At 49.4% G+C, this 12,371-nt stretch overlaps 1 protein-coding gene across 3 annotated transcripts; it reads right to left on the reverse strand.

The window, feature by feature from the left end:
* Positions 1–7,333: 7,333 nt before the first annotated feature.
* On the reverse strand, positions 7,334–11,500 carry COMMD4 (COMM domain containing 4). Of its 3 annotated transcripts, XM_011932846.1 has the most exons (8): positions 11,295–11,500; positions 9,479–9,550; positions 9,195–9,260; positions 8,927–8,966; positions 8,513–8,632; positions 8,272–8,352; positions 7,729–7,905; positions 7,334–7,642 (listed from the first exon to the last, which is right to left on the reverse strand). In XM_011932846.1, exons 1-8 carry the CDS (start codon positions 11,295–11,297, stop codon positions 7,602–7,604), a joined length of 600 nt encoding a protein of 199 aa, XP_011788236.1. In that variant the 5' UTR covers positions 11,298–11,500; the 3' UTR covers positions 7,334–7,601. The 3 variants fall into 3 exon arrangements, with proteins under 3 accessions (XP_011788236.1, XP_011788237.1, XP_011788238.1); XM_011932847.1 differs by lacking the exon at positions 7,729–7,905; XM_011932848.1 differs by lacking the exons at positions 7,729–7,905; positions 8,272–8,352.
* Positions 11,501–12,371: the final 871 nt, after the last annotated feature.

A 12,371-nucleotide genomic window follows, 5' to 3' on the forward strand; every position in this document is an offset into this window, starting at 1 on the left:
ACAGGCAGACCTAACTCATAAACAAACATCATCACGGCCGGCCCCGTCAGACGTGCAGCCAAGCAACAACAACAGAAAAGGCGGGGAGGCAGACCCATTTCAGATGGTTGTGTTGGAGAGAGTCGAGATCTGAAATCAGAAGGCGCCAGCCCGCAAAAAAGGAAGAAACCCGACATGTTGGGCGGAAGGAACCGCCAGTGAAAAGGCCCTGCGGCGAGAAAGAGATTGGTCACTGAAAGAACTCAAAGAAGTCCTGTGTGGCTGGAGTGGAGCTGCGGGTAGTGATGGGAGGTGAAGACAGAGAAGCAATCAGGACCCAGGTCAGGTCCAGCTGGGCCTCCGGAGGGGCTCCGTGTGGAATTTGCACTTCATTCTAAGTGTATGCCTAACCCATCTCCACGATTTCCCCTCCACACTACCTTGCTACGTCTCCTTATGAGGCGTAATAAAATTATGTGGCTTTGTAAGAAATTGGTTTTTAGAGATGCATGTTTAAAGTATTGGGTATGAAATGTCATGATTTGTCTAATTTACTTTAAAATACTTCTGCCAAAATAAATGAATAGAATTAACAACTTAATATTAGTTGACAATATCTAATCATATCTAAGTTATTAGATATTAGTTAACAGTAACTTCTTTTTCTGAGACAGGGTCTCACTGTGTCACCCAGGCTGGAGTGCGGGGGCGAAATCTCTGCACACTGCAACCTCCACTTCCCAGGTTCAAGTGATTCTCCTGCCTTAGCCTCCCGAGTAACTGGGATTACAGGCATGTGCCACCACGCCTGGCTAATTTTCATATTTTTAGTAGAGACGGGGTTTCGCCTTGTTGGCCAGGCTGGTCTTGAACTCCTGACCTCAAGTGATCTGCCCGCCTCGGCCTCCCAAAGTGCTGGGATTACAGAAGTGAGCCACCATGCCCAGCCAACAGTGACTTAATATCATCTAATAGCTAGTCCACATCCAGATTTCCCCAATTGTCCCAAATATATATATATTTAGACAGGATTTCACTCTGTCCCCCAGGCTACAATCATGCAGCCTCCGACTTCCAGGGCTCAAGTGATCCTCAACCTCAGCCTCCCGAGTAGCTGGGACTACAGGCACACGCCACCACACCTGGCTAATTCATGTTTTGTAAAGATGTGCTCTCACTATGTTGCCTAGGCTGGCCTCAAACTCCTGGGCTCAAGTGATCCCCCCACCTCGGGGTCCCAAATTGTTGGGATTACAGGTGTGAACCATGGTGCTCGGCCCTCAAAATGTCTATATATCTGGTTTGTTCAAGCAGATTCCAATCAAGGATTATGTCTCTTTTTTTTTTGAGATGGAGTCTCCCTCTGTTGCCCAGGTTGGGGTGCAGTGGCGTGATCTCTGCTCACTGCAAGCTCCGCCTCCCAGGTAACACCATTCTCCTGCCTCAGCCTCCCAAGTAGCTGGGACTACAGGCGCCCACCACCAGGCCTGGCTAATTTTTTGTATTTTTTTGGTAGAGACGGGGTTTCACTGTTAGCCAGGATGGTCTCGATCTCCTGACCTCATGATCCGCCTGCCTCGGCCTCCCAAAGTGCTGGGATTACAGGTGTGAGCCACCGTGCCCGGCTAGATAATGTATTTTTAATAATTTTAAATCTAGATGAAACCACCTTCCCCTCTCCCCCCCACTTCATCCCCTTCTTTTTTGTCTTCATGACACCTTTCTGAAGAGTCTCAGCCAGTTATCCTTTGAGATAGATGCTGCATCACATTCTCAGTTTGTCTGAATGTATCCTGAGGATGTCACTGATATTGTCACAGCGATTGTTCCTCTATCTGTGGTTAATCCTGCATGCTGGGAATTAGATCTAAAGGCTTGATTCTATAAATATTCAGGGATACTTCCTAGGTGCTACTCCGTACTTGGTTTTTGTTTCTGTTTTGTTTTTTTGAGATGGAGTCTTGCTCTGTCACCCAGACTGGAGTGCAATGGCACAATCTTGGCTCACTGCAACCTCTGCCTCCCGGGTTCAAGTGATTCTCCTACCTCAGCCTCCTGAGTAGCTGAGATTACAGGCATGCGCCACCACTCCCAGCTAATTTTTGTATTTTTAGTAGAGATGGGGTTTCACCATGTTGGCCAGGCTGGTCTCAAACTCCTGACCTCAGGTGATCCGCCTGCCTCGGCCTCCCAAAGTGCTGGGATTACAGGGATGAGCCACTGTGCCTGGCCACTGCTCTGTACTTTGAATTGCATCATATCAGGCGGCACCCAATATCTCATTGTCCCACTTTTGTGGGAGCTGAAATTGATCAAGACGAGGGCTGTGGCAGCCAGACCTCTGCATTAGAAAACACATGCTTCATACTTTGTGATCACCAAATAATCTATGAATTTCTTTGTTGTTCTCTTGTTTAAATAAAGGTATAATTTACATATAATAAAATTTACCCCTTTCAGACTGCAATATTTGACAAACACATAGTCATGTAACTGCCACCCCAATCAAGAGATAACACACTTTGAAGCATTATTCCCAAGATGTGGAAACAACTGGTAAATGGATTTTTTAAAATGTGATATATAATAGGCTGGGCATGGTGGCTCATGCATGTAATCTCAGCACTTTGGGAGGATCACTTGAGCCCACGAGTTCAAGACCAGCCTGGGCAACATAGGGAGATTCCATCTCTATATAAAAAAAGAATTAGCATAGCGGCATGCATCTGTAGTCCCAGCTACTCCAGAGGCTGTGGCTGGAGGGTTGCTTGAGCCTGGGAGTCAGAGACTACAGTGAGCTGTGATCATGCCACTGCACTCTAGCCTGGATGACAGAGTGAGACCTTATCCCCATCCCTGCCCCTTGTAAAAAACAAAAAATGTAGTATACAATGGAATATTATTCAGCCTTTAAAAAAAGGAAATACTGCCACATGCAACAACACAGGTAACCTCGAAGACATTGCACTAAATAAGTTGGTCACAGAAGGACAAATACTTAAGCCGGATGCTTAAGTATTTAAGCTCACACCTGGAATCCCAACACTTTGGGAGGCTGAGGCAGGTGGATCATGAGGTCAGGAGATCGAGATCATCCTGGCCAACATGGTGAAACCCCATCTCTAATCAAAATACAAAAATTATCTGGGTGTGGTGGCATGCGCCTGTAGTCCCAGACACTCAGGAGGCTGAGGCAGGAGAATTGCTTGAACCTGGGAGGCGGAGGTTGCAGTGAGCCGAGATCGTGCCACTGCACTCCAGCCTAGTGACAGAGCGAGACTCCATCTCATCAAACAAACAAGCAAAAAAACCCAGAAAGTATACCCCATGGTTCCACTTATATGAGGTATCTAAATAAACACATAGAAATGGCAAGTAGAATGGTGGTTGCCAGGAGCTGCCGGGAAGGAGGAAATGGGTAGTAGATATTCAATGAATATACAGTTTTGGGTTTTTGGCCAGGTGCAGTGGCTGACGCCTGTAATCCCAACACTATGGGAGGCCAAGGGGGGTGAATCACTTGAGACCAGAAGTTCAAAACCAGCCTGGCCAACATGGTGAAACCCCGTCTTTACTAAAAATACAAAAAATTCGCTTTGAGATCCTGTCTCAAAAGAAAAGAAAATAAAGTTTTAGGTTTTTGTTGTTGTTGAGACAGGTCTCACTCTGTTGCCCAAGCTGGAGTATAATGACGCAATCTTGGCTCACTGTAGCGTCGACCTCCCAGTAGCTAGGATTACAGGCGGGAGCCACCATGCCTAATTTTTTGTATATTTTAGTAGAGACAGGGTTTTACCACTTTGCCAAGATTGGCCTCGAACTCTTGACCTCAAGCGATCCACCCGCCTTGGCCTCCCAGAGCGTTGGGACTACAGGCATGAGCCACTGTGTCCAGCCTGAAAGTGATTTTCTAATTGTCATTCTTAATATATTTGATAGAATACATCTGTCAAGTATAGCTTTACCTCATTGATCAAGGCTATTTGGTTATCCTGGCTAAAAAGACAGGATAAGCTCTTTTTTATTTTTTATATTTTTGAGACAGGGTCTCACTCTGTCACTCAAGGCTGGAGTGCAATGGTGTGATCATTGTTCACTGCAACCTCGAACTCCTGGGCTCAGGTGATCCTCCAACCTCAGCCTCCTGAGTAGCTGGGACAATGGTGCATACCACCACACCTGACTAATTTTTGGTTTTTTTTTGTAGAGATGGGGTTTTGCCATGTTGCTCAGGCTAGTCTCCTTGTGAATTTTTTTTTATCACTTTGTTTATTCCCGGTTTTCATTTTTGTTTCTTCTTGCCCAACTGTGGCTAATTGAACATTTTTTAGAATACCAGTTTGACTTACCTATAATTTTATTTTTAATTGACAAATAATAACTGTATACGTTTATGGGGTACGGTGTGATGTTTTGTTACATGTATATATTATGGAATGATCAAATCGGCTGGGCACGGTGGCTCATGCCTGTAATCCCAGCACTGTGGGCGGCTGAGGCAGGTGGATCACCTGAGGTCAGAAGTTTAAAAACAGCCTGGCCAACATAGTGAAACCCTGTCTCTACAAAATATACAAAAAATTAGCCAGGGGTGATGGTGCATGCCTGTAGTCCCAGCTATTACAGAGGCTGAGGCAGTAGAATCACTTGAACTCGGGAGGTGGAGGTAGCAGTGAGCCGAGATCACTCCACTGCACTTCAGCCTGGGCAACAGAGTGCGACTCCGTCTCAAGAAAAAAGAAAAAAACAACAAAAAAAGATCAAATCAGGCTAATTAGATATCTATTACTTCCAATATCATTTATTTGTGATGAGAACATTTAAAACCCTCTTTTAGCTATTTTGAAATATACATGGTTATTAACTAGTCACTACGCTGTGCAATAAACCACCAGAACTTCCTCCTCCTAACTGGAATGTTGTACCTTTTGACCAGTATCTCCCCTTTCCCCCGCAACCCACCCCCTCTCTCCTCCAGCCTCTGCTAACCACCATTCTACCGTCGACTTCTATGAATTTACTTTTTCTTTTGAGACAGGGTCTCACTCTATTGCCCAAGCTGGAGTGCAGGAGCACTATCATGGTTCACTGCAGCCTTGACCTCCCTGGCTTAAGCAATCCTCCCACCTCAGCCTCCCAAGTAGCTGGGACTACAGGCATGTACCATCACACCCAGCTAATTTTGTTTATTTTTTATAGAGACAGGTTTGCCATGTTGCCCAGCCTGGTCTCAAACTCCTGGGCTTAAGTGATCCTCCCACCTTGGCTTCCCAAAGTGCTGGGATTACAGGCACGAGCCACTGCCCCAAGCCTTCTTTTCAGTTCTAGGCATAAGTGAGGTGATGTGGTATGTCTCTCTGTGCCTGGCTTATTTCACTTAGCATCATGTTGTCGAGGTTTATCCATGTCACAAATGACAGAACCTTCTGCTTTCTAAGGGCTGAATAGTATTCCAATGTCTATATATACCTTTTTTTTTTTGAGACAGGGTCTCAGCTCTTGCTACCCAGGCTGGAGTGCAGAGGTATGATACAGCTCACTGCAGTCTCAAACTTCTGGGCTCAAGCGATTGATCCTCCTGCCTCAGCCTCTGAGTAGCTGAGACTATAGGCATGCACCACCCGCAAGTGCTTCTGCAAGGGGCTTTGCTTCTCCTCATAACAGCAGCACAGGCCTAATTTTTTATTTTTTTGTAGAGACTGAGTCTCCCTATGTTGCTCAGGCCAGGCACAAGGTCTAAAGCAATCCTCCCACCTCAGCCTCTCAAAGTGCTGGGATTACAGGCATGAGCCACTGCACCTGGCCTTTAGTTATTATTTCTTTGAATACTTTTTCCATTCCACTCTCTTCCTCCTTGAACTTCTGAGACGCTAATCATGAATGTTAGCACTTTTGTGTAGTCCTACAGATCGGTCATGATCAGTTTTATGTGTCAACCTGACTGGGCCGTGGGGTCCAGATTCCAGGAATTTCTCTGCTGTGTGGAGCCTCAGGTCCAGAGGATCCCAGCCAGGATAGCCTGCCTTCTCTCCATCGCTCAGTCTTTTAGTTTGTTTTATATGTAACATCCAGGGTTGTTAACTGTACTTAGTGGGAGGAATAGGGAAAACACCTACTTCATTTTTCCAGAAGTCAGGAGTAGAGTCAGTACTTATCTCTTTTGATGTTCAAATTGTCTCATCTTTGGCCAGTGGAACAAGCCATTATTCTTTGATAGGTTCCTTACACTGAAAGATACTCCAGGCGGGTCCTCCTTGTACCCTCCATGTGCCAACTCTGGCATCAGCCTTTTCTACAAGGGGCCCTGGCTGGTCTGGCCCGGTCCTGGGAGCCCATCTGCCTTAGTCTTCTCAAGCTGCTATAACAATATAGACCGGTGGCTTACACCACAGAGATTTATTTCTCACAGTTCTGGAGGCTGGGAAGTTCAAGATCAAGGTGCCAGCAGACTCAGTTCCTGCTGACAGCCCTCCTCCTGGCCTTGTAGACAGCCACCTTCTCGTTGTATGCTCATATGGTCCTTATCTGGTGGTGCATGCATATGGACGACAAAGCCTTCAGCATATGAATTCTGGAGGAACATGAACATTCAGTCCATAACATTGGCAACGTTCCTCTTGCCAATGGTGGTTCAGGCATGGTCACTTATCTCTTCCTAAAGAAGATGGCAGTGGCTAGGCACAGTGGCTTACACCTATAATCCCAGCACTTTGGGAGGGCAAGGCAAGTGGATCACCTGAGGTTGAGACCGGCCCAACCAACATGGAGAAACCTCATCTCTACTAAAAAAAAAAAAAATACAAAATTAGCTGGGAATAGTGGCACATGCCTGTAATCCCAGTTACTCGGGAGGCTGAGGCAGAAGAATTGCTTGAACCCAGGAGGCAGAGGTTGTGGTGAGCCGAGATCGCACCACTGTACTCCAGCCTAGGCAAGAAGAGTGAAACTCCGTCTCTAAATAAATAAATAAGTAAGAAGGCAGTGAAACCTGGGCAAGAAGAGCAAAACTCCATCTCTAAATAAATAAATAAAAGATGGCAGTGAAACAAGGGCAATCTCCTTTCTGTACAAGGGGCATTTGGCTTTGGGGTGACCAACTTGCTGCTAGCCTGAGGACATGGCCAGAGGGCAAAGACAGCAGAGCCAAGAGCATCCCAGATCTGGGAGACAGAACCTGATTTTCCTCTCATTAGACAGGCGGATGCATTTCGGTCCTCAGTTGGCCTCACCTGTGACCTCCTTCAATCAGCAACTGAGAAAAGAAAATGAGCGATGGACCAAGGAGGCCCATATGTCACTTTTGTTTCTCTCACAAAAACTTTTGATCTGAACCCAAACAGAACCCCTGCACACATTCCTTTATACGTCTGTTTATTTTTCCTGCTCATGGAAACAGCCAACAATTGCCTTTCGAGGGAAGGGAAGGTAATGCTGGGAAAGGTCCTCAGGAGCCCTGAGCCGAGTTCTCAAGAGAGAAGTGAGGCAGCTGGGGATCTGGGAGGCCAGAGTCCAGGCCAGGACCTCAGCATCCTAGAACCAGGGCCGCCTCCCGAAGAGCAGTTCAGAGGGCGTGATTCTATACAGGCAGGGCGGCTTCACACAGGCCTGGAACGCCCTTCTCCTCAGCCCAGGGAGCTCATTAGGGTCTGGGCCTGCTTCAGTTCTGTAGAGGGAAGAGGTGAGCAGTCGGGAGGCAGTCAGGCAGGATCTGGGAGAGCCTCTCACCCGTCGAGGAAAGCTGAGCCTCACCTGTCAGGAGGACCTGGAACTTGTCTGCTGAGAGGGACATGGCAACAGGCTGGGCTGGGGTCCCTGGGGCAGCTGCCACCTCCAGCCGCAGGTGCACCATGGGCTCTTCCACGGACCGCAGCAGGCTGGAGCTCAGGGTGTAGTCCACCCGCCAGCCCACACCTGCCAACCTATTCACTGTGAGATAGGGTGGGTGGCTCTCAGGATCAAAGGCAGGCAAGCCAAATGGCCCTCAGCTGACACTCTGGCTCAGCTCTCAACCCTTCAAGGCTACGTGGCCTCTAAGAAGCTCCCATCCCACTGACCCAGGCTCATAACACGGCAGGTGCCCAATAATCAGTTCAGATCACCTACAGCAGACCTCAGTGGCAAGAGGTCTTGGCTGGACTCTGGGCTGGAGGCAGGAGACCCAGGGCCAGGTCCCAGCTCTATGGCTGCTAGTAACCATGTGACCATGGTTAAGTCATCTCCCTGGAACTAGCACTTTGCATGCTGCGTGCACCTTCTAGAATGAGCCCAGACCCTGGCTGGCCTCATACTTACTGCGTAGGCTGCAGACCCGCAAGTGCTTCTGCAAGGGGCTTTGCTTCTCCTCATAACAGCGGCACAGGCTGGCCGCGTGCTCTGGGGGTAGAACGGAGTAGCTCTGGAGGTATCAGGTGGGGGCTGGGCTTGGGTTCCTGGCCCAGACAGGGCAGGGTACACCATAGGGTCACAGGGCCTCGCCCCCTCTCTAGCAGCCCTTGGCCCACAGGCTGCCCAGCTGCCCACCCACAACCCGTACCTTTGGGCAGCCCCAGCTGCTGCAGTTCACTGGACAAGGATTCGCCATCGACACTGTGCTTGGCCGCACTGGAGAGGATGAAACTCAGCACAGCCACTGTGGCCTTCACATCGCCTGACTCTGAAGGACCCATGGGTGGGACAGAGGGTGTCGCTGTGGCCCCAGCCACCTCCCTGTTGCCCTATTAACTTCAGCTCAAAGCCCCCAGGCCTCCTGGAGCCACAGGCACTGCTCCTGCTCCACCAGGAGCTGGCAGAGAACAGGAAGGTGGGACTGTCAATGTCTTTCTTTCCCTCATGCTCCTCCACTAGGGAAGGCAGGTTAAGGATGCTGCAGGGAGGGGTGGGGGGCCCCTCTGTACCAGGCTGAGGGCCCAGGATTGCCTGGGGCCTGTGAACTCAGCAGGGTACTCACCAAACTTGGTGTCAGCCGTGAGCTTCAGGATCTTCTCATACTATAGGGAAAGGAGACCTTCAGAGGGTGCCAGTACCCTATTCACCAGCCCCTCACCCCCAGCCTGGATCCTGCGATAAGGAACAGACAGGCTGGAAAGAAGTATGGGAGGTGCCCAGAGAGGTTGACAGGCTGGGTCACCCGTCGTCTCCCTGGGCCTAGTGCAGAGCATCAGGGCACTGGGGGTCATAAGGTCATGGGACAATGAGGTGCTGGGTCTTGTACTCACATCAATTCCCTGCCCCAGCAGCTCCTTTAGTACCTGGCTGCAGAGAAGCCGCAACTTCACAGAGGACTGGAAGGGAAGTCCTTACATCAGCCAGGCTGGCAAACCTCACCCCTCCTTCCTGGGGACTGGCTCAGAGCAGGCCAACCACTGATCAAGGTCACAAGGCATGGTAGCACAGGCTGAGAGCACTGAGGCCCTAACCCCAGAGAAACCTCACCATCCTCTACACACAATCCCCAGCCCAATGTCCCTCCTCCACCCAGACTAGACCCTGTGCACTTAACCATCTTGGCCAGCGTGCTGATCTCAGCCAGGACCCAGTCGGGACAGTCCAGATCACCACAGAACCGGAACCTCTGCAAGGGAGGGAGGCAGGTACTCAGGCTGGAGGGAAGGCTGAGGTGTGGCCAGGATCCGTGTGTCTCCCACACTGCTGCCCGGCAGGGACCCCGGTCCCCGTCATAGATGGATACCCTCTGGTCACTTGTTCTCTGCTATCACCAGGCTGTTTGAACTCTCTCCTTGACCCACCCTGCCACCAAACCCTGCTCTGAGGTCTACTCCAGGCATTCGTCTGCTCAGCAAACATCAATCGAGCGCCTTCTCTGTGCTAGCTCCCACTCTTAAGTGCTAGGGGTACTGCAGGGGACAAAACAAAGTCCTCTGCCTCACACAGATGAGTGACCTCTCTCCCCTCTTCCCCATACCCGCACAACTCCAGCCACTCTGGCTTCCCTGCTGCTGCTGGGGGACACCAGTCTCGCTCCTGCCTCCATGCCTGCTGCACTCTCTGTGTGGCTTGCTATCCCTTTTTTTTTTGAGACAGTTTTACTCTTGTTGCCCAGGCTGGAATGCAATGGTGCAACCTCCGCTTCCCAGGTTCAAGTGATTCTCCTGCCTCAGCCTCCCAAGTAGCTAGGATTACAGGCATGTGCCACCACACCCAGCTAATTTTGTATTTGTAGTAGAGACAGGGTTTCACCATGTTGGCCAGGCTGGTCTTGAACTCCCGACCTCAGGTGATCCACCCTCTTTACCCTCCCAAAGTGCTGGGATTACAGGCGTGAGCCACCGCCCCTGGCCAGAACAGCCCTTCTTTATTATACTTCTTAAAATAGCCCCTCACACAAGGAAATTTTGGGGGCAGGTGGATGTGTTCAGTATCTTGATTGTGGTGATCCAAGAGCCAGGAAGATTTGGTCTTTACTTATGCAGCCTCATCTTTCCCTAACCTTCCAGTTGATACTCTCCCAGCTATGGGAAATGCATTCATTCCTGGGGAGCCATGCTCTCTCTCACCTGAAGTCTCTGCACATGCTGTTTCCTGTCTGAAGACACACGCCTCCCACCCTTGCCTCCCAAGCCCTCCTACACAAACTGTACTTCAGCCAGCCAGCTCCTGCCATCCGCCTTTAAGGTTGATGGCATCCTCAGGGAGCCTCCTTAGCACCACACACAAGGCGCGGTTAGGTCTCTGCCCCCGGAGCCTTAACTATGACTGCCAATTCAAGCCTCCGATTTCCCCTTCCCCAGGCAGCTCAAGTCCTTCCAGTGCCTAGCACACTTCATGGTATAGACCAGGCGCTTAGAACGCACGGATGGATGGATTGGATGGACGGATGGATAAGTCTCAACCCCAAAACTACTACTTCCTGGCTCTGGAAAGAGCGGAGGGGCTTCCTAACAGTGTGCAAGAGTGAGCCTGATTCTAAGCACGTTCTTGTCTAAGTCCCACAGCAGGGCTGGGGAAGGGGGTGTCCTTGGGAGGTCCTCTTGGAGCTGGGGAAGACCTGAAAGGACTCCCAACTCGAGACAAGCCCTAGTTCCTGTCCCGGGAGACAGGGGCCCTTCCTTTCGCTAGGGAAGCACAGGGACTCTAAGCCGGCCCACCTGCTCTGTCTTACCCGCCAACCCCCGCCTCCGGCTGGGGAGCGGGACGGCGGTGGACTTTTCTCTGGCGGACTCGCAGCCGTAAGGCCCGCACACACTATGTTTGCGGAGAGGCCAGTACAGACAACCTCCCCCCGATTCCGGAGCCACTTGGCTCCCCCTCATTCCCGCTCCAGCAACCTAAGCCTCGCTCCATCCCTGGTGCCTCACCATCGCGCCAGGAAGCCAGGGCCCGGGAATTCCTTTTTCCGGTCCCGCAGGGTCAGCTGAGTCGATGATCACGTGACTGGGACTAACGGCCTCTGGGGGGGCGGGGCCTGCTCGAGTGAGACTGGGAACGGACCGCAGCCCACTGGAGGTTCCCGCGGCGAACTGCTGGCGTCTCCTGTTCTGTTTCCCAGAATCCTTCCCTGGAAAAAACTGGCGCCAACCGCCAGTTTAACTGAGGACTGAATTAAGACATTAGGAAAGACAGTGGAAGTTATTTCATTTGTTTAACTTAAGGGGGTAGGATCCTGGGAGCCAGGGTGTTTCAGGTCATTGCCATGTTTTCCGCTATTAAGCAAATAGCATTATACACAGCTGCGGGCTGTGGAAAAAGACATATTTTAAAAACTACTGAAATATACTACGTATACAGAAAATTGTACCTATTATAAATATAAAGCTTAATAAGTTTTCATCAACTGTAGAGCTCACATAACCAGCACCCAGATAAGGAAATAACCAGATAACTTCTCCAAGTGCATGGATATTTTATTTCATTTTGATGAATCTTCTAGGTGCCTAGCAAAAAGGGCTGTCATAATTAACATACTCAGGAAAACGCCCTACAGCTTCAACATCAATAGATGCTTATCTTAATTTTTGCCAATCTGATGGGGAAGAAAAATAGGCTGCTTAGATTGCATTGGTAGTCTGCTTACTGGTAACAACAAATGCATAGCCTAGAACAACTAAGTTTCCGACATTGACTTGAAGAGGCAAAAACAGAAAGATAAAACAACAAAAATACATTAGAGAATAGACCAATAACCAAAGAAGAAATTGAAAACAGTCGTCCCTTGGTAACCTCAGGATGTTGGTTCCAGGATCCCAGAGATACCAAAATTCACAGATGCTCAAGTCCTTGATATAATATGGCATAGTATTTGCATATAACCCATGCACATCCTTCCGTATACTTTAAATCATCTCTAGATTACTATAATACCTAATACAATGTAAATGCTTTGTAAATAGCTGTTATAAAGTTTAAAAAAATTTTATTTTTGAGACGGAGTCTTG

The sequence above is a fragment of the Colobus angolensis genome, unplaced genomic scaffold, assembly GCF_000951035.1.
Source record: "Colobus angolensis palliatus isolate OR3802 unplaced genomic scaffold, Cang.pa_1.0 Scaffold99, whole genome shotgun sequence".
NCBI lineage: Eukaryota > Metazoa > Chordata > Mammalia > Primates > Cercopithecidae > Colobus > Colobus angolensis.